The following is a 24345-nucleotide window of genomic DNA, read 5'->3' on the forward strand; positions in this document are numbered from 1 at the left end:
TCCGTGTACCACAATTACCATATATTCCAGTGTGTTTTCATGGAAAGTTTCCAAAAGTCCAAGAATTTTGCAACCCTAAATAAAACTAGCCCAATGGCCCCAAACACCAGAACTGTAAGGCATTATACACATTTATTTATTGAAATGTCACTATACAAAAATAATCATAAACAGTCTTTATTCAAAAAATAAAATTGTCATGACTTAAGATCAACATAATCCTTTCATCTTCAGCCTGCTGAAAAAACAATACATGGCAACTTGACAACCTTGGCACTGTTCAAGTCGCTTTGGATAATTTGCTGCCAAAAGCATAAATGTTAAATAGGCTTTGCAAATAAAAAATTCAGTAAAAGAAATCAAATTACTAGTTGAATGTTAACTTGCAGAAGAATTTTTGCTTTGAATCAGACATTGAGAATGATAAACTGACATTCACTGATATACAGAGACATGAAAAATTTAAATATTAGATATTAATGTTTTAAATCACAAGCCATTCACTTATGAAACTATGTGATGCGATTTGTGCATTTTTTAACCACACATGACTTATGATGACTTATCACGATAACAAGCATTGTTAAAATATTTCATAATATATATATTTATATTTTTATAAAAAATAATTTCATGCCAAGTATACAATAAAAGACATTTACTATTTTGATTTTATGATATTTGAACCCCTGAACATAAGCATATTTACCTATTAATTACTGTAGTTTAAACACAGAAATGATTTTCTTGAAGCGCTTTGGCAGTCACACTTGAGCCCCGCTCCTTTCTGCCCCAGTGGTCGGATTATGCTGAGCTGGACTCATTCCTCGGAGCAGTCTTCCAGACGCTTCCGTTATACTTGTATCTTGGCAGAGCTTTGTACAGCTATTTACACACACACACAGTGATAAGTGTAGATTTTACACACATGCTTTACCGTGCGAAAAGTGTTAATGCCCAAAGCGACCTGAGCAGACAGGGAAAAACATTAGCATGTGTCACCCTCATGTCAGAAGTGTTTGGGTTCTGTAATTAAAGCTCTTTAGTTAGCAGTATAGCAGATTTTTCACATTTGTGTCTTCACTGCAAAACAACATTTTCTCAATTAGTATGTGCGTCTTGTTTTTCGATGAAAACATGTAAATTAATCCGACCATCTAAAGCTAAATTATATAGGAAAACAACACAAAGTTGTATAAAATAAAATTATATAATTTTATATGAAATAATATTAAAAGTCAACAAGCAAAAATCTAAATTTTTATTGGGTTGGGAAAATAATCTGCACACATAAAAATGAATAGTTAACAAATCTTATGGATATTACTGCTCGTATTTTTAAAAAATGAATCGGTTATTGATCAGTGTTAAAAAACAAAAAAGTTTTTATCAAAAAAATGATTCATTCAATTTACTACATTTTTTAAGGTAGGTGGTTGCAATCAATTTATTTAAGCTACATTTAAACAAAAAAGTCAAATAAAATAAAAAAAACTTTTGTTTAAATGTAGCTTAAATAAATTGATTGCAACCACTTACCTTAAAAAAAATGAGTAAATTGAATGAATATTTTTTTCAATGAGTGTACTTTTCACAACGGTATCTTAAAGTAATAATAGTTTACTATTTAAGCTGTCAGGTCGGATTGCTGGAAATTAAAAAAAAATTCTCAACAAATGTAAAGATAAGTACTGCAATTTAATGTTTCAAACAGAGAAGGCGATAAAAAGACAAAAGATTGCAGCTTTATTGAGTGTTCATATTATATACATACACTAAAAAAACTGTAGGTTATTTCTTTCCATGGTTGGTTCAAATATTGGTGTTTTCTAGGTTAACTCAACAGTTGGATTAGTCCCTATTTAACCTTACCATAGCTTGAAACAACCCAGCATTTTTACAGTACAGGAAAACAAGACCGCAATACTGATTTTAAAAATGTAAAATTGTTTTTGCAAGTGTTCGTTTTTGCATTTTTCACACCTAAAATCCATTTTGACACATCCTAAACCCGTCTTTCAGCATGATGCAACTTTCTGGTTGATCTGTTTTAATGTCTTGCATTCTTAATTCTTCCTGACTGCTTCCTCTATTCTGTGTGATATCTTTAGACACCTGGCAGAACAGTTGAATGACTTTGTGCTTGTGTCTGACACACACTCACACACGCACACATATACAAATACTAACACGTATCCATGATGCTAGTTTGTTTGTTTGTTTCCTATCTCTGTTTCTCTGTGATCTCGCCGTCACAGCTCCTCCTGTGGTGTTGCAATTGGTCTGAAATGATTTGATATGACAGCTCTTCAAAATGTGTTCCAACACGGTGGCAAATCTTACATTCAAATGGTTTTTATTGCGCCCCACATGCCAAACCGGAGAGGATGAGCAGGCGGAGGTCCAGAGAAGCGGTGGTTTGATGTGTGAATAATTCATTTCACTTGCCGAGCTTTGTGTCTTAATCATTCCTGAAAATCAAAACGATGGAAAGTTCTTCACCTCAGATGTCTGCTGTGTCATTGATATTGTGCCTGTCTGGAGTCCCGCGGCGTCTTGATGCTTTGAGGCCCCAGTATGACGTCTGCCTTCAAACTCCCAAATGTTTATCAATCTATAAATCACTGAAGGGCGCTATTTGTGACTTTCTTTCAATTTTAGTCGAAAAAAACAAATTGTATAGATATCGTCGCTTTATTGCTGCTGTAATGGGTGTTTGTAAGCCGGACGTCATGGTGCCCGGCGAGTCCGAGACCGCCGAACCCCAAACAGGTCTCTGTGTCAATCAGTCATTTCTCTGACCTCAGAAAATGTTTGATTTCTTTCAGACAAGAAAAACAATCATGTTATTCTGCTGTCAAAGCCTGAAACTACTTATTTTGTTTTATAGATAAGTACTCTGTGTTGAGGGGTTAAAGCGGGCGTGGGAGAGAAATGCAAAATGCCATTTTTATCATCTCACACTTCCAGGTATCTGGCTCCTTGGACATTAAAAACGCCAAAACGACGTCTATGTGCTGATTGTTTGTTTATTGTCTTTCTCTACTCATTCCCCCACCTCTCTGAAAACAATCTCTCTCCCATCCTCTCATTTGCCTGCGTCATCCGTTCGTCCACGCCTCTGTCCTTTCCTGTACGTGCCCACGCATGCGCGCAGACGCAAGCAGACGGACCGTCTGTGAGGCAAGATGAGCCATGTCATGAGCCACAGAGCGACATCATGCTCACGCTAAGGCCTTCCTCCAATCACCTGTCACCTGCATGCTGTGCCACGCCCCTCGATTCCAAGCTGAGGCACACTTTCGCCATTCCGTCTCGAACTGTCTTCTGCCAGCACTGAGCTACGTTCTTTCCACCCTCTAAAGCCTCGAGTCCATGTAGGTTAAGAAATCACCCCTGGCACTCGTTGCGACGTTGTAAATTTTAGGTAGATTCAATTTAATTGTCTGCCGTAGGCATTGGCGAACTAAGAAGGAATCCACAGGGGGACTGTTAGACTTTAAGTACTACTACAGGGAAGTTCATTATTAATGTTATTTCCAGAAAGCTTGAGACATATATGATCAATTATTGGCTATTTTTAATACATATGCTCTTTTTTAATAAGAAGTCCACAGAGGTCTGTGCATCAAAATGGCATAGACTGCATAAATTTGGCCAATGATAGGTAATAATCTAAGCTTTGAAGTAGAGCATAAGCTTCAGTTTTCACATCCACCATTCACTACAAAACGACAGTGTTGCTGCAAGATTTTGCACTGACCTTAGAAAGGAACTTGTATTTCGTAAAGTCAGCAAAACAATTTTCAGCCCACTGTTTGTACGCACCAGCCCCATTTAAGGTCCCCAAAACAGCATAAAGCTCCTCTTATGTAACAGCCCTCCCACAATCCCTCTTACCTTCACTTCTGTTCCCCTCCTCTACTGCCCTACTCCAATTTGGTGGTTGGACAGATGCTTACAATACAAATCCACCCACCCCCCGCCCCAGTCAGGTGTCCCCCATCCCTTTTAACTCAGATCTGTGCTGCCTGATGGTGGTGGCTGGAATCAAGTGCTTTTACGCTGCCCACAAATGCGACGCCCTTTTATTCGCTGCACCCGCGATATCAACCCACGTCAGTCTGTGAGTGTTTTTAAAGCAATCTGAAAAATGCACAACTTGGCACTTATCTTACAATTACACACATTATAGAACATATGCTTCTGTTTGTTAGTTTTGTAAAGCGGTTTCATATGGCTTGAAAGTGGAAAGGTTTTGTAGACTGGTTATTTTTGACCCATAATGGGTAAATATTGGACAGAACACGTGCTGGGTTATAAAATACCCCATGTGTTCTGTCTGATATTTACCCATTATGGGTCAAAATTAACCCAGGCATTTTTTGAGTGTGTACATACCTCCTACTGAAAAAAAACATGTGTGTTGAAGGCTGGTGTTTTAAAGGATTAATCAATTTTCTTTAAAAAAAAAATCAGATAATTTACTCACCACCATGTCATCCAAAATGTTGATGTCTTTCTTTGTTCAGTCGAGGAGAAATTATGTTTTTTTGAGGAAAACATTCCAGGATTTTCTCATTTAAATGGACTTTAATGGACCCCAACACTTAACAGTTTTAATGCATTTTAAAATTACAGTTTCAAAGGACTCTAAACGATCCCAAACGAGGAAATAAAAAAAATATGCACTTCAAAACCACAACTTCTCTTCTTCCTCCGGTCCTATGACATGCCAGCGCGACCTCACGCAATACGTCATCACATCAAGCGGTCACGGAGGATGTATGCGAAACTATGCCCCAGTGTTTACAAGTGTGGAGAAAGAGGACTGTTCAGACATTGTTGTATGTCGAATGATACTAATTAATGCCTTTGTGTCAGTTTATTGCATGGATTAAAGTTTTCCGTCGCTAGACGGATTTCCGTCAATTGCAAAATTATTAAATTCATTTTTCATAAAGACGACGTGTATTCACCTTTTTTTAAGTTGGATGTGATCAAAGCCTGGAGTGGAGCCAAATCACGTTCCTCTCTCCACTCTAAGCGGTCTGTAATCATACGCACAGAATCCACTCCGGGTTTTCTGACTGTATCACGTTAAGCTGAGGTAAAACTTTTTTCAGCTATGGACAAACTTGTAATGCAGAAAGGCTCCGATGTTTTGGCGGTTGATAAAGGTGTAAAAGACCAATGGAGATTGACTTGGCTTAGCGAAATGATGAAGATTGGCAAGCCTTTCATTTCGTGGGATAAGAAAATCAAACCGCCAGGTAATTTACGTGTCTTTGCGATTAGGGTTCCTGTATTTTGGGGGTAAATGATTTCTCACGTACGTGATTACCCGCGTCCCGTTTTTGACTGCTATGCTCATCAGGCCAGTTGCTGATACAACGGGTTTATTAAACTCGTGGGTAAACTTTATGTGGCGCCACAAGAACCAGGAGGCAAATGACATCCATATCCCGTGAGAGCGATTTCAGGAATCTTAAGAGGAGACTGCTTCTGATGTTCTCGCGTCACTTTGATGTCATCCACCTGTCGGTTCTTGCAGTTTCATTTGCGTGTGGTCTCAAAAAACGTAAAATTTGCACACAAAAATGCGCCGCAGTTTATAAACAAGTGATATATTAAGCCATTCAAACACAAACAACAGTGCTAACGTTAAATGCATCCGCTGTTTGTGTGTCAGAGCTGAACACATAAGCCGCGCATTCGCTTCATTGAGCTTGTGAGTATTTTTGCCACTTTATTGGCCTTAAATACAAATAGCGTCAAAAATCCCGTCTTTGCAAGTATCCTCATATAAACACGACCATTTAGGTCTTAGGAGAAAGTAAACTGCAGAACCATTGCGCTTAAAATAGCACATCAGCGCTGCCTCTACTGTAACATAATATTTTGTTGATAAAGGTACAGTGATCCTGTGCGCGTATTGTACACGAGTTTAACTCGAGTTACTCGTTCAGGGTTTATATTTATAACGTTACTGTATAGCTGTGACTGTAAACTGTTGTGTGAACAGAACAGACCCTGGATTATTCGTTTATGTGTACTTAATAATATGATATTAAAAAGTTGTATTTCTTCACATTAGTAAATGCATTATGAACAAATAATTTGAAATATAGAGTATATAAGCATTAATGAATTCTTGTTTATGTCATTACATTAATTGATGGTTGTTCATGGTGCATTCACTAATGTTAACAGTTTCAACTCTGATTTAAAACATTGTTAGTAAATGCTAAAATAAATACATTTACAATTAATAAATAATTAATAAAAGATTCATTAAAGGTGTTGATATTCATGTTATCTTTTTATATAGTCAGTTATTTAGCTGTTTTGCCTTCATCTCTTAAATGCCATGCAAACTACAGCAACCTATATATGCCACAGGAGACTTTAATATGGAATTAATGGCAAAAAAATCTCCCCTTAAAATGCTATTGGTCTCGCCTACATAGAGTGTTAGTTAAAGGAATATGATTTGGCCTGAAAAAAATTTCAGTCAGAAGAATTTTTTTCACTTTAATCCATGTTTATTGTTTAAAATGGTCCGCTAATGTTTCATATATGTAACACATAACCTTTCTACGTCATTACATAATTACGTGAGGTTGCGCTGGCGCGTCACAGGACAAGAGGAAGATGAGAAGTTGGGGTTTAGAAGTGCATACTTTTTATTTTTCTTGCCAAAAATGACAATCGTTTCGCTAGATAAGACCCTTATGCCTCGTTTGGGATCGTTTAGAGTCCTTTGAAGCTGCGCTGAAACTGTCATTTTAAACTGCATTAAAACTGTTAAGTGTTGGGGTCCATTAGAGTCCATTAAAATGAGAAAAATCCTGGAATGTTTTACTCAAAAAATATAATTTCTTCTCGACTGAACAAAGAAAGACATCAACATTTTGGATGATATGGTGGTGAGTAAATTATCTTGATTTTATTTAAGAAAATTGACTAATCCTTTAACTAGTTTAACCAGCAAAACCATGTTGGTTTTTCCAGCATACAGCATGATGAAAATTGATGCTGCTTTACACCTGTCTTTTCAGTAGGATGTGCACATTTGATATTTTAGGTATTGCATATCCATGTGTCTGTGACATGTACATTGATGTACATACATTCATAGAGGTCATAAGATAAGTCCAAGGACAGCAATAGTTAAGATGGATGTTTTTATTGCCGTAGCTCAGTCTGTTTCCTTTTTGTATCTTTCCTCTTCTTTTCCTATCATTGTACACGCACTAAAAAAAATCATCTGGCCCTCCACCTCACTTCAACCATTCCCCAACCTCTCTGTTGCTTTTTCTCCATCACCAACCAAATCCGAACATCCATGCGCTCACTCCCTGTACATCCTTTTATTTCCACGTTTTTCCATTTATCCCTTCATTGCTTCACCCCGTTTCACTGTTAACCACCTCACGCTATAACACGGCCGCCCTGCTTTACTAACCCATCCTGCTCTTTATCTTTTCTTACGATTGCGCACCTTCTTCTCCTCACTTTACACCTCTTTTCTCCTCTGATCCTGTAACAACCTTCGCTCCTCCTCTTCTTCTTATTCTCCCTCCTCCCTACTCCACGTCCCTCTCTTCCCTCTTTTAGGACGATAAGGAGATTGACCTGGAACACCTTCATCACCGGGTTAACAGCTTGTGCACGGAGGATGAGAGCCCCCACAAACAATTCTCAACCTCCTCCATCGACCTGACGCCCCTGGACATGGACTCCCTCCCGGCCGCCCGGCAGGCATTGGAGCAGATCAGCGACTTCCGTAATACGCACATCACCACCACCACATTCATCCCAGAGCAGATCCAGACTCTTAGCCGCAGCCTGTCCGCCAAAGCGGCAGCCGGCTTCGCCTTCGGGGCCGTGCAGGACCACCGGACTGGGGGGCCCTTCCGACAGCGGGCCCCCAATGGCGGCTTCTTCCGCAGCCCTGTCAAGACAATGTCCAGCATCCCTTATCAGCCCACCCCGGCCCCCAGCTTCAGCTATGGCAATGACCCGGACAGGGGCACCTCTATATAAACTGCACGGGTCCTGGGCCAGCGAAATGGAAACCAATACAAAAAAGAAATCTATGTAAATACAAATGTCCGTTTTTGGTTGTTGTTTTTGGCATTGGAGTGAAGGATGCTATTCCTGCCTGAACTCACCGACTCGATGGGGATGGATTCAAATGATCATTTTGTCTTTGTCGTTGTTGGGATTTGTCCCCTGTGAACAAAATCAGTTTTTGCCACATTCGATTTTAAAGCTCTTTTGTGGGCAGAGCAAAAAAACAACTGCATCAGATATTGCGACTTTGGGATGTTTACTGTTTTGTTTTTAAACAAACAAACTCTGCCGAGTGTTCCACAGGCTGCAATAACTCGACCGAATCTTGCTTCAGTGCTGGTTAATGTACAATACTCTGTCTATCCAGAGTGTTAAAGATGACGGCAGAGTTTCAGATAGCGTGGCTATAACCGTGGAGAGCAGGGCCGTGGATTTTCTCTTCTGCGCCAGGTCCCACAGCGTGTGACTGTTTCTAAGGGCCTCTCATCCTCTCCGCCATCTCCTTGAAGATGAGATCTTTAAGTCTTTAAATGGCACTCTGTGGAAAAAGACTGAACTTTAAAAAGAAAAGAAAAAAGTTCTACAGGTGGGGGGATCAATCAAATTCTACTAAATGTCTCTTTCTGACTTTAAGTATAACAAATCTTTAATGAGTGGAATGTGTCTGGTCAGAGTTTTAACAAAAAATGCTCAAAGCTGTCTGTAGTTTGAAATTTCTTTTTATTATTAGTTCTGAAGTTGCTTCAGTGCCGTCATCTTACGTTGATTTACATGATTGAAATCATCACTGTAGCTGTACTCCAGGACAAGAACATTGTGTAGAATAGCTTCATTGTATATGCCACCAGCTTGCAGCTGTGCATCATAGGTTTTGCAGATCAAAGAGCGAAAGAGTTTTTAAATGAAATCCTTACACAAGCCTTAGGAGACGAGGCTTTTTTCTTACTTTTCAAGTGCGAGAATTACTACGCCATCGGAAAAAGCTTCTGCGGTGGTCACTTTTGAGAGGTTATTTGAAATATCTTTCTATTTCATTTCGTAAATGTTAAGGGGTAATATTTATCTAACTTTTTTTTAAAGTGCTAATTGTTTAAATGAGGCCATCCAGGTGTGGTAAGAGTTTAAAAAAAATATATATTGAGGACAAAAAACAAACAAATCCTTTTCACTAACATAAAGTGTATTAATATTTACTAATGTTAGTCGTTTAGAATGAGCTTTCAGTTTGTTATCCTCTGACTAATTCGCAAATGTTGTGTGTAGAGAACAGCAGCAGTGTTTTGATGCAAACATTCTAGATGTAATTTACTTAAGATATGATTACTGAAAGACTATAGGAGCAATTTTTTATTTAGTATCGGTTTAAAGATTTTTATTTAGAATAATGAAGAGACATTTAAATGTATATTTTACATGCAGATAATTTTTTGGGATTAAATAAAATATGGAGTATAATATCTGAGCTCGTAGAGCTCAGTTAGCCACTTATCACATGACATGAAGTTCTCCGCAGTCTGTCTGACGGTAAGGCATATTATTATTTGACTATTATGTCATCGCATTTTAATTTTTTAGCTCATCAGAAAGGAGGCAAGGTTTCTTTTCCGTAAAAGAAGCATGCAAACCTGCTATGCCTGTAACGTTTTTAATTTCATACATAAAATTGTACAGGATTACTTCATTGCTTCATACTTCACAACTGAGTATAATGTACAGTATTTAATATAGGCCTATTTTGTTGTATGTGTTGCATATTATTCAAATGGAACAAACTGAGGCCTCTGTTACAAGTGGCAAAGCTTTCTGTGTATAATTTGTCTAATAAACATGTTTTCTACAGTGGTTTCTGTTGTGTTTTCTGTATTTCTGTTATAATTCTGTATTATTACATTTTTAAATGTTCTTTCAACAGACTGTATTTATCCTGAAAAAAATATAAATATGCACTAATTATTTGTGCCTTAAATGTTTTTCAGATTTACAAGTCATTTCAATTTACTATTATTTATCTTGACTACACTGTAAAAAAAGTCTGTAAAATTCCAGTATTACTGGTTATTATTGGCAACTAGCTGCCAGTAACTTACTGTAGATTTTACATTTATGTTATTTACTGGCAACAGTTTGTTTAAAGTTAAATGAACATGAAACATTTTCAGTCTTTATCTTCTACAGCAGTGATTCTCAAACTTTGTCAGCATGCGGCCCCCCTAGTTGTATGGTGCATTACTTCGCGCCCCCCCCAAAAAACGTATGACAAAAAACTGGTCTAAAACTTAATTAACAAATTAAACAAAACATTAAATTATACAAAGCAGTGCTGTTGGTTAGTCACTTTATTTTTTTAGGTTTAATTACACAGAATTTATGTTAAATTAATGTATTTTTTAAAATGTCATAAAACTGGGGCCCCCCTGGAACCATTTTGCGGCCTCTCTGGTGGCCCCAGCCCCCACTTTGAGAACCACTGTTCTACAGTAAGTTACTGGCAAATTTTTTACAGTGATGAGTTTGTTATATTTATAGATGAGTTGTTATAACTTATAAAATATATAGTTTAAAAATGTCAACTTTATTTTGTATTAAGTTGTAGCAACTCATCTCTTGCCAAGATAAATAATAGGAAGTTGATATGACTTGTAAATCTTAGTTGATTCAACAAAAAATTAAGGCAGCAAAGACCTTTTAACAGTATTAAGTACTTTAACAGTAAGATTTTAACAGTAAGACAGTATGTATATATTATATACAGTATATATAGACGTTCGGCCGCGAGTGCAGCATTCCAGCACATTCGCAGTGTTGCCGGATCCCATTGTGAAAACTCCTCTTTAGGCGTAAATGTTTGAGCAATTAATGTGACACTTTGGGAAATGTATTAGCGTTGTCTTTGATTTATTTCTGAAAGACAAAGTCTAAAATATTTTTTTTCTTTATAGCCCATTTTTGTTTTCGTACTAATATCTGGCAACACGGGATGACAAGTACCTAAACCATAATCAAATGGCACATCTTTCAGCGTGGGCAGGTTATTGCTGACATAATACTACATTCGGTAAGACACACACAATAATCATCATCATGATCATGTAGAAATGCTTTCAACATGGCACAGATAAAAAGTTATAGAACAATTGGGTTTAAATTAAATATGACGGATATGTAAATATTTGGTACATTTCATTCAGTTTAGGAGTTAGCATTTCACAAAGTCATGCTTAAAACATTCATAAGAGCACTAAAGAAAGTTCTTGTTTACTGTTTATTGCCTAATATTGCTTATTAAAACGATTAATATAATGCTCCACCCTGAGTCAACATAAAGTATTAACAAATTGTGATCTAATAAATAAAACAATGCCCACCCCCAAAATATTACACCTTTATAAACCGATTGTGTATCCAAAGTGTAAAATGGCAAAAAAAAACACAGAATATATTAGATCCCAGGTGAAAATTAAAGTACATTTTAATGTACTAAAAGTTATGCACTACAAATATACTAATAAAAGGTATAGTTCTACTTGAGTAGTACTTCAATGCACCTGAAAAAGTATATAATACCAGTAAGACTTAATTAGATTTCTAGAGTATTGAAATAAATGGTGTCTCAAAATAGCACAGTTAAGTACACTATATTCTTAAGTATATCTTAAGAAGTACTAAAAACACATTTTTGGTATATTAACTACAACATTATTGCTCCCAGATAGTACATTTACTAAGTGTATGTGTTTTAGTGTACTTTTTTCTCGCATTTGTTAACTATTAACAGCCCTGGACCGCACTACTGTTCAAACCTTGGCTAAACGGACATGTATATATGTATATATTGAACAGTTAACTACAAAACTACTTTGTCTTTCCAGTCTCAGGATAAGCACATCAAAACGAATTGAAGAGGTTTGAACACAATGAGGGCGTTACCGCTGTGGTCAAAGGTTAGCCACTATTGACTTTTGGCTGGCCATTGACTGTGAACCAGAATTCATGCACTACAGGTCAAAGTGAATGGCACCACAGCATTTCCAGTCATGCTCTAGTGCTTGGAGTTTGTCAGCCCCAGACACCACAAGTCTGACCCTGAACATGTCTGACCCTAAACATATTAGGCCAAGTTCTTAGATAAGTTTGTTTGATACATTTTGATTATTAGGGTGGGATGTTTACGCAACCATTATGTTGTAGTGCTATCTGCACTACCCTTTATACCAAATTCCTTTATTCACCCATATTGATTTAACATCTTACAATCTGCACTAATGACAGAGCATCAGTAAAGAAGCTACTGCCCCCTCAGTAAAAAAGCTACTTTCTGCTATGTTAAATATATGGCACAGTTGATAATCCTACAATCAAAGGTTGCTGTTTTGAGGGAACCCCAAAAAGCTATTTCTATAATTATGTAAATTTCTTCCTTACTTTTTAAAATACCACTGCTGGTGTAAGTGCAATACATATCCACTAGATGTCGCCTCATCGGCCGTTTCAGAAGAACTGGAATGATGCATGCTACATTGAACACCTGTTCTGTTCGGATGTTTAGGCTTTCAGAGATCTTATGCATTTAAGGTTTTCATGATGATAAGCACAACATCAGATTAGTTACTGGTGGATCTGTAGTTCCGTCGATTTAGCCTATTTATTGTAGGATTCATTAAATCAAATCAAATAAACTAGATTTTATATATATATATATATATATATATATATATATATATATATATATATATATTAAATTAATATATAAATAATAATAATTATTATTGGTATTATTATTATTATTATTATTATTATTATTATTATTGGTATTATTATTATGGATGTTAATATTAAGAATAATCATTTGTATTATTTTAAAAGTAGTTGTTACTATTCTAACAACATGAAATAACGTGTACATGTTTTAAAAATCCTATCAACTTGTATCAAGGCGATATCTTTGGGTCTCCCAGGAGACAGGAATGAAGAAAGCAGCATGCAGACTCGATCGCGATGGAAGCCCCCATCTAGACACATTTTGTGCGCTTTTTCCAAAGACTTCTTCAGGCGTGTCGAATGGAACATAGAGTCCCTATTGTCCCTGAGACACTTTAATAATCGACGGCAGCAATCCCAACCTGTTGTTTGCTTTAGGACCTATTCCAAGACACACAAGCCGCCTGGGTGAGGCTCCAGTTGGGGTGAACTCAGGCGCCAGTCCGCAAGCCTCCGCACTCTATGAATTCATGAATAAATGTAATAAGATGAAGTGAACTTTTTAATGCCATAAAACAAAAATTTAAAGGATAGTTCAATGAAAAATTTACATTCTGTCACTATTTACTCACCTTCAAGATGTATTTGTTCTGCTGAATAGAAATGAAGATGTTCTTATGAAAATGTTAATAACCAGAGATCTGGTTATACAACAGATCTGGGGCACCATTGACTTCTATAGTATAATTTTTCTCTACTATAGTATATGGAAGTGTGTCCCAGGTCTACAACTGAGGGTGAGTAAATGATGACAGACTGTCCATTTTTCGGCAACCCTTTAAGGTCTCGTGCGTCTTTGTTTTGTCTTGCTACAGTGGCATACAACCTGTTCTACTAAACTCTAATAATGGCTGGGTTATTTTTGACCCATGTTGGGTAAATATTGGAAAGAACACACCGCTGGGTTAAAATTGGCCAAGTGCTGGGTTGTTTTAACAAAAATCCAAAACTGGGTAATTTTAACCCAGCGTTGGGTAATTTTTAACCCAGCATGTGTTGTGTCCAATATTTATGGGTCCAAATTAAATTACCCAGCCATTTTTAGATTATATATATTTAGAAAAAGCACAATTTGCAGTCTATAAACGTTCGACGCTATAACAACGTTATAAAACAAAGTTTAACTTAAATCATGAATTTTCCTGCTAAATTTGTAGCCTACAGGGTTCGGCTTCGTAATGACAATACGTTAATGCTATATTTAATTGATTTTAAATATGATTATTGAATGTGTTTGTAATAGGCCTAAAAAATTTAACGAACCAACAACACCAAATGTATCAATTAATATTAATAATAAATATTGGTGTAAATAACACATTATTATTATTATTAATGTTATTGTTGTTGTTATTATTATTATTATTATTATTATCATTACTATTATATTATTATTGTTATTATTATTATTGTTATTATTATTATTATTATTATTTTGCACTTGCTTTCCTTCCTAATCCCGTGACAGTAAAGGACTGTCGCGCCTCCAGATCATGTTTCTAATCTTTGGGAAGCTCTTTTGCTGAAAGGGCGTTTCTTAAATCGGATCAAAAGGTTTTGAACTTGTTCAAAAAGAAAACGAAACTTAATCTGGTATTAAGACTCTTTGTTTAAGAATGTGTTTAACTGCACCACAATGACTGATATAACCTAAATGATAGTGGTGGCTATCGTTAACCGTGTTGCATAAAGTTTTATTTATTACACTTAATAAGCAATTACATTTACTTTACTTCTAATATATACAAATAAATAATATATATCTATACAATTATTACGGAGCCCCGGAGGGGACATGGAGCCATAATTAAATAAAGTTTAGTTAATAGATTGGCTAATTACGATGATTTGTAATCAGTAAATGATATAAAATACGAAAAATAAATATGTTTTTATTTTATTTTAATTGTTATGTAGTCTTTATTTGTATCCCATTTAACCATAAAAACAAAAGGTATTTTAAAATTATAGCCAACTAACAATAAGTAATCGAATAAAAGTTTATGCGTGTTTTATTCAGTGCACGCGACAATATGCGTGAAGACAGCAAATGCTTGTGTTAAACAATAATCAAATTGTTCTGTATGAAACCTAAGGTGTACATTTTTTTAGAAAACTGGGCTAAATTTGAATCTTTTTAAAACGATTTAAAATATTGATAATTTAATTTGATCCATAAATAAGAATTTTCAGCAACCCATTCGACTCATTTCAAAAGCCCTTTTTTTTTATTTTGCTGCGCTTTATAGCATAGCCTATCTGATTTCATCCGCGTAAAGTTTTAAGAAGGCACGCCACATAACTTTACTTTGTCCCTACTAAGTTACTGTGTGCGTCCGGTGGGACGACCCATTGTGATAGTGGGCTAATTCTCCAGTTAAACAGGTTTGAAGCGCGACATTATAAAAAACAGTTTGGCCATAATAACCTCTCTCGGGTTTACTGCGACTTCTTATTGGTCGTCTACACGCGCCTGCCCCGCGTGCTCTTATTGGTCAAAGCGCCACGCGACCAGCTCGAGAAGGGGGGCTCCCCGGCGCGTGCCGCTTTTAAAACCGACGGGTCGCCCAGAGACAACAGTAAAGAAATCCTCTTCACCACTGTAGGCGAAGGCAACAGGTGTCATCCAGTCGTCATATCCATAGCCACGAACCTTCCCCAAAAAATGGATGGCATGAACGTGGACGGCGTAAACAAGGATACAAGGGAGGTGCTCGAACTCGACGTCCAGCATTCGAGTTTGGGGCGGGGGGAGCAGCGCGAGTACCCACCAGCTTTGGCACTCATGGCCAGCAGTGACCCACGCGCCTGGCTGGCTCCCGTGCAGGCTGGCACCTGCACGGCACACGCCGAGTACCTGCTGCACTCGCCCGGCTCGAGCACGGAAGGCGTGTCCTCATCCTCAAACTTCAGGAAGAGCAGCAAGAGTCCTGTCAAAGTGTGTCGACTTAAGGGAGCGGATGAGAGCCGACAGCGGGCTCCATCCAGCAAATCAACCAACGGTGTGCAGAAGCAGAGGCGAATGGCTGCCAATGCAAGAGAGAGACGGAGGATGCACGGATTGAACCACGCGTTCGACGAGCTGCGCAGCGTCATCCCAGCCTTCGACAATGACAAGAAGCTCTCCAAGTATGAAACCCTACAGATGGCCCAGATCTACATCAACGCCCTGTCAGACTTGCTTGAGAGCCCCGGTGCTAAAGCTGACCCGCCAAACTGCGACCTGATGTCTGCCAATGTTTTCGAAGATGAGCGCTCACCCAGAGGATCGCCGGGCGTCTGTCGGAGAGGTACGGGATCAAGTTTTCCCGTTCAGCTGTCGGGTATACCATATCAGTTTGAGGACGGAACATTCGCCTCTTTTATGGAGCAGGACATTCAGTCTCCATCCGGTACCAGCAAATCCGGTTCGGAGGGCAACAAAGACTCGCCGCGGTCGAACCGGAGCGACGGAGAGTTTTCCCCGCACTCGCACTTCAGTGACTCGGACGAAACGCACATGGAGCTGCAGAGCGAAGACGAGCTCTCTGAACTGAAACTGCCCAACCACCGCTCTTTTTAGAGACACAAGACTGTCTATCAATCGTGTCAATGTTGCCTTTGCCCAATATGTCCATTGTAATGGGTTGCTTTATTTATCCATTTGATTGGTTTCAGAACTTTGTTTAATTGTACGCCAATAGAAGTAATTGCCTTTTCGTGACATTGACCAGACCCCTATGCCATGTGAACTGCCGTGAGCAGCAGTGCCATGGGCTCAAATGTCATGCATTAAACTGTCTTCCGTAAAATAGTTTGACACTGTTTATTCCTAAGTGATTGTCATGGGCCTATTTCATATAGATACGATTGATGATAGCTTTGAACCCTGTAAGAATTTGCAACTTCTAAAGTTTACGTGCACTTTATAACGGGCCATAGGCTTGAGAATTTTTTTATGGAAATTTTGTGTTTGTGTAGAAGTAATGCCAATTTGATGATTATATTTAATATAGCCATTAGATTTTGTACATTCGTTGATTTTTAATATCGGTTTTCATTGCAAATACTTTGTTTTCGGCTTTTGCTAGGAGACTGTAGCTGAAGTAAGCTATTTATTTCCCTTTGCCTTGTCTTTTTTTTGTGTTATATTGCAAACGAGCAGTTTTCCTACTCGCACATGTTTTGTTTCATTGTAGAAATAAAAATGAAAACTTAACACTAGTTTGTCTCACTTCTTAATTTAAAACATTTATTGTTACCCCAAGTTTACAAGTTAATTTTCTTTTTAATTATATTTTTCATTTTCATATTTTCACTCATTAACTTCCATATATTACTTTCAACAATAACTGGATAAAACCTGTTAGTAAGCAGAACAGGTCACGGACCTATTTAGTTTTAATTATTTGCAATTAATTAGGTCAAAATCACAAGTAGAGATGTGAAACACGCTATTGTGATTTGTGAAATGACCGAAAATCCAACTGCAATTTTACTGCATTGCTTTTTATGAAATATGATAAATAAATGATACTTACACATCCTCATTACCATCAAATACGCCGTTAATATTAATTTGAACCGTTAGCATTAATTTACAAATTCCCGAATTAATTAAAAGCATTTAATACTAACCTCAAAACCAAGACTTAATCATTTCAGTTGAACATAATGTTAATTTCTCATGATAAGTTTAAATAATATGACTAAAGGATTTCCTCAAAAAACGCTGAGCTATTTTAAAGTTAGAAGAATTATAGACCTAAATAATATACACATCCTCTTTACTTTTAAGTTGAACATAATGTTAATTTCTCATGATAATTTTAAATAATATGACTGAAGGATTTCTTCAAAAACCACTAAGCTATTTTAAAGTTAGAAGAAATATAGAGCTAAATAATAAAAACATCCTTTTTACTTTTATTATTTTCTTTATTATATGTTTACTTTTAATGCTGTTATTATTACGTGTTTGTTATTAATAAGCTTGTTTCAGTATTTTGTTTCTTATTCTTGTAGTGCACACATCGCATGTTAGTTTAAATTTGTATGTTAAAAGAAAGAATATCGTGTTTATTTATTTATTGTATATTTATAAGGTAAGGTTTTCTTCATGCCATGCCAGTATGTTGCGTTAGTGTCTACCATGCCACCTGTCAGCTTCTGTACCCTCGAGCGATAACAAACCTCATGCCACATATTGATTTTGCCTATGAAAGGGATTGAATCATCTTCTGAGGAATCTTTATCTTTATTGTGGAAAGAATTTTGACTGTAATTGGTGCGTTTATTAATTCTTACAAAATACTTGGGCGACCCGTGGCAAAGGGTGTTGGGTGTCCTTCTGGAAGCACGCGCTGTCAGCTGGTGAGCGGTGAGAGTGAAGTCCCGTAGGACTTGAGAGACTATACACTCGCGCTATGAGTCTTCCACACACGCGCTCACACGCCTGCCAGCACGCACCAACATACACACACACACATCCTAACCTAACAAGGTGAAAAGGGTAGCCTACTAAAATAACAATAATAACACGTTACTGTTATTTCATAAAAATAACAGCTAAATAATAATTGTAACTATTAAATCGATTTTAAAAACACTTACATTTTAGGACGCCTGCAGGTGTTTTATCAGATTTAGAGAATGTCTTGGGGCACAACGCTGCATATGCAAATTAGATATATTTTTGAATAGATTATTAATACTTATTCTTTTTAATAATGTACCGAAGCTTATCTGTCAGTGATTGACTGACAGATTTTAAGAATCAACAGGTGTAATATTCCAAAACTGTTATTTTTCCCCTCCCAACTCTGAAGACTTCACTGGAATTGCTCAGGAATTATTAATGAAAGCGCGCTGTGTACCTGCTTTTTTGTGTCTCCACCCCTTGTTTTAACCAATCATCTGAGCCATGCGCTCAAGATCCCTCTCCAGATTAACATCGAGAACAATAGGCAATATCATGCACACGCTTACCATGCTAAATTATTTACAACTTTATCCATAATACCTTTATCTTCCCGTGAACAGCGTGGCCATCTGTGCTGTCCTGTTACACGCGCCCCTCAAACGACAAACGCGCTCAAATTTCGCGACCACGCGACTGTAAATGGGGACGACCAATTTTTAAATCATGTTAAAAGTTTGTCACTTGCATTTCGCTGGTGCTTTCGAAGCCATTATTTTAGGAAAAAAGAACTAAATTGGCGAACCCATTATAAATTCGTTTTATTTTATTCCATCTTACCTTAATAAAAGCAGTTATTTTTTCCTTAGGCTACTGACATTTTACTATAATTTAGCATAAACGAAACGATTCTGATTTTAATAAAAAAGTTATTTATAAATTTCGCAACATTTAATTTAAATTCAGAAATTAACTTAAGGGAAAAAGTACAGCAAAACAGAATACAGAAAATGCGTTTGTGTAGTTTTTTTAGATTAGTTAAATTTATGTTTCATGAGTACACGCATAACTAGTTTTATTTGACCCCCGCCTGCAAGGGGATCAACCGGTGGCTTTAACGTTTTTCGTTTTACTCACGATAACAGCTGGGAGACTGCACGAGTTGAGGTTTCACATCTCATTAAATATTAAGGTAGAGCGTTGAGGAAAAACATAAACAAATACGCGCCCCCACCCTTACCCGTTACGCAATGCGCGGGATGGCACAACTTGAGAGGCTCGTGCTTATTGATGATATCATGTTGCCTTTCAACTTAATTTTAACAGATTTACAGTAAAAGTGTTTGAACACAATAAAAAAGAAATGTTTTACACTTTAGGACCTTACATAGCATGTATACGCACATTGTTTTTGATTGTCAAAGAACCAAAACTAAGAAAGAGCACAAGAAAGTGTCTATTTTGTGCGCAATGCTTTAAATTAGAATATTTTTAAGAATAAGAAACTCATTCAAGCATTTCCACCCCCAAGTGTTATTGTTTGTGATGTTGGGGGTGTTGTACAATTGTTTACTTTTGCTGTTTTCAGTTCCCCAACCGTTTTTTGTAATGACTGACAGGTCACAAAGAACCTCCACCATAGATCAGTATCAACATAGTCCAGTGCAAGGTGTATACATACTTATGGACACATGTTTTCTCAGTGTGCAGGTATAGTGTTCAAACTGAATACAGTAAACAATATAAAACTAAGCAGGACATTCTTATGCTTACTAGAAAAGTGAGGTTCCTAAACTTCATTGGAGATAAGGAACAGAGGAGGAGCCAAGAAAAGGGCTCGGACTCTCTGGGGACATTGGAACAAAAGCTAAAACTGGGCCGTAGTCTCCATCTGCTTCGATACTGTAGCAACAAGGATAGAGCAAGACAGAAAAAAGAGCGAGGGCATGCGGGGGTGAAGTGTGCGAGGTGTTAGAATAAAGAAACTTTTGATGCAAGTGCAGAAAATTAATGTGAAATGTGTAAAAGCATTTTGGCTCAGAGGATTTCCGCAGAAGTGCCTATGCAAAAGAAAAAAGTTATTTACCACAATATAAAGCCAGGTAGCTGTTACTCATCCAGCTCTTGATGAAAAAACTTTTTGATGTCAGCTTATGTGGCACTATAAAATATTAATCACGGAATGTATTAGGGGCCTTTGTTGATGGATACATATTCACCTGTGCATGTAGCACAAAGTTTTTTTTAAAACCTAGTTGCTTTTAAAAAAAAAGATTGTTATCTAAGCAAGGAAAGAAAATAATAGAAAACGTCACATGAGCTGCTGAATAAGAGGTATGAATAATGCATAGGCTTCCTGTGAACACTAGTCTGCAGTCTCTGACGATGCATATCAATGTGCGTAACCGAGATAGTCAGGAGTTTTCTTGTGAATCATATAATCTTATCCACAAACAATCTCAACTTCCAAAGGACCCTTTGTGATTGAATACTTCAGTAAAAGTCATGTTCAAAAAGTTCTGTATATTATAAAAACATAATGCAATAATTTTACATACACTGTCAAAAAAATTGTCAAAATATGTGCACCAGCTCTCGCTGTTCACAGTAGTACCTCAAAGGAACATATTGGTACCAAATGGTACATATTGGGACCTTTTTGATAGGTACACACGCAGACACATAATCAACCTCTGCAAAAAAGTAGCCATCTAACAGTGTCCCTGGTAAACCTCAACTCAGTGTCTTTCAGCACACGCGTATAAAGAAACTGAAAGGGCAGTGGTGAATCTTCGCATCTTTGTTCCTCTTGTGGCTGCTCTTTTGTGTCTGCAAAATGTTCAAAGTGAACGTACCTACACCAACATGAGGCTTCTTGGGTAACCGTCCCATTCAGAGTTGCACAATGGCGAGACCAATTATATTACTGTTCAATGGCCTTTGAGCATCGGTTACATTCATTGTGGGGATATGGATGTGTGTGCATATGTATAGGAAACACCTAAACTGTAGGGGCATTTATTCTTTTTTTGTCGACTTCCTCTTGGGTTGGGTTACGGCCAGCGTGCTGCTCCCCTGCCGAAGAGCGGGAGGCTGCGGTTGTGAATGGTAGAGGTCAAAAATTTGGCTCTCGTAGTGCTGGAGGCCCTTTTAGAGTCACACCTCAAAACATGAGGGGCGATTCTTTCTTTAAAACGGGAGGTAAATGGTTTGACTTGGATGGATTACAAGGGCAGACACAGAGATCGATAGGATTTGTGGTGTAAAACAAAAAAAGGACAAAAAACATGAATACCCTTATATGCACTCAGTTTTTTATTTCATTTCTGCAAGATCAAACATCTTCAGACTGTTCTGGAATGAGTCCAAAATAAATAGGCAGACCATAAAGAATGTTGCATGTTGCAAACTACACTTTACATGGTGATGTTGGTGCACGATATGTCCAAAAGCATTTAATTAAACATGCTTTGTACTTAATCTAATCTATCAAATCTACTAAAGTGACTCATGGTCTGGTGTTTAATTCGGTTTTATACCTTTTACTGTTCTCTGTTATCAACCAAAGCTCCTGGCATGTGCAACTAAAGCTCCAAATCATTACGATTATTATAAGCAAACTGAATCATGTTATTCAATGCCCATGACATACAGAATTTAACCTGGACCAGGACCTCTCTTGCCCCTCTCATCCCTATGAATGCCTTGAACTCATTTAACTCTACCAGGCCGGGAGAGCGTCGCCTGTCCCACCCACTCACCTGTAAAGGCCACGCATCTATTAAAGGACTCTTGCCCCCATTGTACAGTGGCTGAACAGATAATGTTTCAGTTGTGAGCCATGCTCTAGGGAGGGATACTGTATATTGTCAGGAGTTTTCTTGTGTTTAATTCCACTCTCCTTTCATGGCCGCTGAAAGCCTCCCCTGGTCCAGTTCCCCAGAGACCCTCACTCTCAGGTATCCTGTGGGTGGAGCAGAGAGGAGTGGGGCTAGCAGGGGGAGACAAGGATATCGCTTTCAGCTGTACGCAAAGACAACTGTGCCCCCCGCCCACCTTTTCTTCCCCCCACTCCCAATTAGGGATACGTGTCCGACCCGTTTTCTTTTTCTGCCCATTTTCATTCATCCATTCGGTATTGGGAGAAGAGTCAATGACAATGGAGAGACGTGGAAAGAAATCGAAAAAGTGACAGGCAGGGAGAAGTAAAAGCGAGAATGGTTCGATTTGGGATGAAGGGTACAGTGGTTAATGTAGTAAGACAACCTGATGGCCCTTGACCAGCACTTAAGCAAATAGATTGGACAGTCGGATGGACAGTGTGAGAGAGATGTTCACTGAGTCATGCCTATTGAGTTTATTTACTTTGTGTCAAAGGTTTTTGTCTCTTGGAGAAAATGAAATATCTGAATCACTGGTGAGTCAACACACACACACAGGATTAAAGGAGGTCACTCTCTAGAAAACATGACTGCTGGTCTCCGGTGACAATCACTATGTTCGTTTTCAAGTTTAACATACACGTGTTTGTAATATATGGCTTGCTCCAACATCACAGAGTAGGGGGTGAGCGGTGTAAGTTGCAGTGACGACTGGTCACTGCTCTTTCGAGGGTCGCAAATTCAAAATATGTCTATGTGTGTCAAGTGTGTTGCTCGTGTTTTCAAAATATGTTTGTTGCGTCATGTGAACCATGTGCATCGCATGTTTTGTCAAAATAAGTGCTTGCTGCACACGCGTCAAAACCGTTTCTGATAAAAGTTGACGCAGTGGCGGCTGGTAACTTCTTTTTTTGAGGGCGCTCGATGCGAAGTTCGTCACAACATGTGTGGTTCGTCATTTCAAAATATGTGTTCTGCGCTTTGAGAGTCAAAATAAGTGCCTGCTGCAGAAGCGTCTAAAGGGTTTATGATAAAAGAGACGATCACGTTTGCCAGATACTCGCATAATCTCATGCGCAATCAGAGTTTACTGTTAAGTGAGTGTCTTGCGTGTATTTTGTGAATGTGAGCATCTCTTTTATCATAAACGGTTTTGACGTGTGTGCAACAAGCACTTATTTTGACAAAACACGTGATGTACACAGGATCTCTCGACACACAGGACACATATTTTGGAAAAGGGAACCACACAAATGACACTTCGAACACTTTTGAATTAATTTAATTTTGAATTAGCTCCCCTTGAATGAGCAGTCACCAGCCGCCACTGCGTTAACAGTAAACTTTGATTATGCATGAGATTATGCGAGTATCTGGCAAACACGACTGTCTCTTTTAGACGCATCTGCAGCAGGCACTTATTTTGATAAGACACGTGATGCACATAGGATCACTCGACGCGCTGAACACATATTTTGAAATTACGAACCACACACAACGAGCTACATACATGTTGTTACGAATTTTGCATCATGCGCCCTCGAAAAAAGAAGTCACCGGCCACCACTGGTAAGTTGTCACATGGGTAAGTTGTCACACTGTTCATAACTCCAACACTAAAGGCTCTATCTCGAAAATCAAATAGTCACTTTGCGTGACGACGACTTCTGTAGTCAACTTCGTGTTCACATCTGGTCAAGATCGCTATTATACTGCCGTTAGCACAATTTTTCTTATTTTTGGCTTAAAAAGAGTACAAAATTTGCACTTTAAATTGATGCAATACAACTTTGTTAGGTATGAATGTTAAAAATGATTATTTTGCACAAAATAGAGGACACAATAACTTGTCTTTTGATTCTTTAGCTGACGTGTGATGTTGAGCTAACCCTGAGATTTAGCCAACATTAGCACACATGTCAGTTTGGGGCAAGCTGTCGCAATGACTCTGGGGCAAGTTGTCACATGCTGTTTACACTGGAAATAGTGAGCCCCGGGTCATTCTAAACTCCTGTCTTAACGGAATCCTGGATTGTCTGTTTCACGTTTTACGAGATAACCCTGGGTATTCGTAATCTGGGTATTCATAATCTGACGTTTCACACTGTGCATTCCTAAACGCTTCTGTAGGTCAGGTGTCTAAACCCTGCTCCTACACCTGTCTGTAATTATCAAGAAACCCTGAACACCTTGATTAGCTGCTTCAGCTGTGTTTAATTGGGGTCATAA

The 24345-nt window shown here is 37.9% G+C and overlaps 2 protein-coding genes across 4 annotated transcripts in view; both read left to right on the forward strand.

The window, feature by feature from the left end:
* Nucleotides 1-9921, forward strand: part of grid2 (glutamate receptor, ionotropic, delta 2) — a 462370-nt gene extending 452449 nt beyond the window's left edge. Inside the window, exons 16-17 of one of the 3 annotated variants that reach the window (XR_010525685.1) lie at nucleotides 2891-2970; nucleotides 7621-7757. Coding sequence is in view for 2 of the 3 variants with exons in the window: in XM_065247187.1 (XP_065103259.1) it covers nucleotides 7621-8049 (429 nt within the window). In the remaining variant the exon portion in view is untranslated. Of the gene's footprint in view, nucleotides 1-2890; nucleotides 2971-3157; nucleotides 3378-7620 lie in introns of all 3 variants that reach the window. The other 2 variants (XM_065247188.1, XM_065247187.1) reach the window with 2 other exon arrangements.
* A 5531-nt stretch (nucleotides 9922-15452) lies between these two features.
* Nucleotides 15453-16960, forward strand: atoh1a (atonal bHLH transcription factor 1a). Its single transcript, XM_065247936.2, has one exon. It carries the CDS (start codon nucleotides 15503-15505, stop codon nucleotides 16397-16399), a length of 897 nt encoding a protein of 298 aa, XP_065104008.1. The 5' UTR covers nucleotides 15453-15502; the 3' UTR covers nucleotides 16400-16960.
* The last annotated feature ends 7385 nt before the right edge of the window (nucleotides 16961-24345 follow it).

Source organism: Paramisgurnus dabryanus, chromosome 11, assembly GCF_030506205.2.
Source record: "Paramisgurnus dabryanus chromosome 11, PD_genome_1.1, whole genome shotgun sequence".
In the NCBI taxonomy this organism is placed as follows: Eukaryota; Metazoa; Chordata; class Actinopteri; order Cypriniformes; family Cobitidae; genus Paramisgurnus; species Paramisgurnus dabryanus.